This window comes from Mus caroli, chromosome 5, assembly GCF_900094665.2.
Source record: "Mus caroli chromosome 5, CAROLI_EIJ_v1.1, whole genome shotgun sequence".
NCBI classification, from domain to species: domain Eukaryota; kingdom Metazoa; phylum Chordata; class Mammalia; order Rodentia; family Muridae; genus Mus; species Mus caroli.
The window spans coordinates 136266179-136268012 of NC_034574.1; the positions used below are offsets into that span (position 1 = coordinate 136266179).

At 54.2% G+C, this 1834-nt stretch overlaps 1 protein-coding gene across 7 annotated transcripts in view; it reads left to right on the top strand.

Annotated features, from left to right (window-relative positions):
• The first annotated feature begins 364 nt into the window (after positions 1 to 364).
• Fam220a (family with sequence similarity 220 member A) overlaps positions 365 to 1834 on the top strand; it is a 14571-nt gene continuing 13101 nt past the window's right edge. For 2 of the 7 annotated variants that reach the window (XR_003836762.1, XR_003836763.1), the window contains exons 1-2: positions 372 to 779; positions 1344 to 1485. Coding sequence is in view for 3 of the 7 variants with exons in the window: in XM_029477977.1 (XP_029333837.1) it covers positions 594 to 779; positions 1344 to 1382 (225 nt within the window). In the remaining 4 variants the exon portion in view is untranslated. Of the gene's footprint in view, positions 780 to 1343; positions 1486 to 1834 lie in introns of those variants that run through there. The other 5 variants (XM_029477977.1, XM_029477978.1, XM_021162533.2 and 2 more) reach the window with 4 other exon arrangements.

Genomic DNA, 1834 nt, shown 5'->3' on the forward strand with positions numbered 1-1834 from the left:
TTTGGATGTGGTGTGTGTGCGAATGAGTGCAGATGCCCAGGAAGGTCAGTAAGATATCGGATCTCCTGGAGCCAGCTGAACTGAGGGTCCTCTGGAGGAGCAGCCAGCCTTGAGTTCATGTTTTTCCTGCTTCAGTCTCTTGAGTGCTGGAATATTAACAGGCTAGCGCCACCACGCCACTTCCCCTGTGTCGTTATTCTCAACTCTTCACCATTAGAGGACGCCAGATGCAACGCAGCCAACCTATTCTCCAACGCACGCGCACTTCACTTGCAGGAAAGCCGCCCGAGGGGCGGGGCGGCCCGGGGCGGGGCGGGAGGCGGAGTCTGCTGCCTGCGCAGGCGCGGGCCGGCTTTGTGACGTCAGGCCGCGCGGCCCGGCCGGGAATCCAGGTGGTAGCTGTCGGAGTCGCCTCCGGAGAGTGACGCGCAGACTCGGCTCCCCCGCGGCCCGCCCTCCTGCCGGCCTCGCCGCGGTCTCCCTTGCTCCCTGAGATCGCTGAGCGCTGAGCAGCGGCCCGGGGGAGGAGGCCTTGGGCGACGGGGCGCGGAGAGGGAGGGCGGGCGGGCAGTGGGGGCGCCGCGGATCTCTATATGGCGACGGCTCTGTCCGGTCTGGCTGTCCGGCTGTCGCGCTCGGCCGCCGCCCGCTCCTATGGGGTCTTCTGCAAGGGGCTGACCCGCACGCTGCTCATCTTCTTTGACTTGGCTTGGCGGCTGCGCATCAACTTTCCCTACCTCTACATCGTGGCTTCCATGATGCTCAACGTGCGCCTGCAGGTAGGTTGAGCCGCGCCCTCCGCATCCCTGCCCACCTGGCTCGGCGGGATGCAGGTGCTTGGGGCTCATGCTAACAGCCTGAGGCTGAGTGTGTACCAAACACCGCGTTCCCCCCACCCACCGTTACCCTACTCTGCATAGAGGATGCTTCAGAAGGTAGGTTCCCACATCTGGGGGTGGGGTCCAAGGAAAGATGACAGGAAGGTCCCTTAGGACGCTTTGTCCTCAAAAATGACAAATTGTTGGCGATCCTGTAGCTGCGAGTCCTTTGTGAATTCTGGCTCCCCAAACTTTGTGACGGTTTATTATATTATCCTTGTACGGTAGGTTGAAAGTTAATGGTGTCTTGACCAATGTTTCCGATATATTCTGGCCAGGGATTAGAAATGGCGATCGGGATGAAGATGAGAGAGAAAGAGGGAAAACAGATTTAGAGGCCTGCAACAGTTTAGACGTGGACTAACAGCATGTCTGCATCAGCATTCTGGAGGCCTCATTTGCTGAAAATGACTGACATTTCTCTATCTCTTGAATTTACAAAATGCTTTTTTTTTTTTTTTCTAGCGGAGAGGTCTTACCGACCTGAGTGTTCTGTCTCAAAATGTAAGAAAGGCTGCATAGTGAACTTCTTGGATTCTGTTTACACACCTTGGAGTGTCACAGGCAGTGTTGGAAGGAAGGACTTGGCTCCACCCCTGGGAAGCATGTAATCTGACAGAGGTTTTTTTATTGTTGGTTTTTTTTTGTTTTTTGGTTTTTTGTGGTTCTGGAAATGAACCCGGTGGGTGCATTGGTTTGCCAGCCCTAGCCCCAGCCTTACTGTGCTTAGATTGTTCCCTGGTGTGTAGAGGAGCCAGTTCAGTATAATGCTACCTAGTTTTTCTGCAGTTGGGTCAAGTTGGAGTGTAATGGACTTGGTGTGTGTAAACGGTCCCTGACAGAGGTGGTACCAGACCACATGAAATCGGAAGCCAAATATGTTGATCAAAATTGGGTAAAAGGAGTTAAGAAGAACCAATTTTGAGGTCCATATCAGAATCTCTTTACTTTTTTTT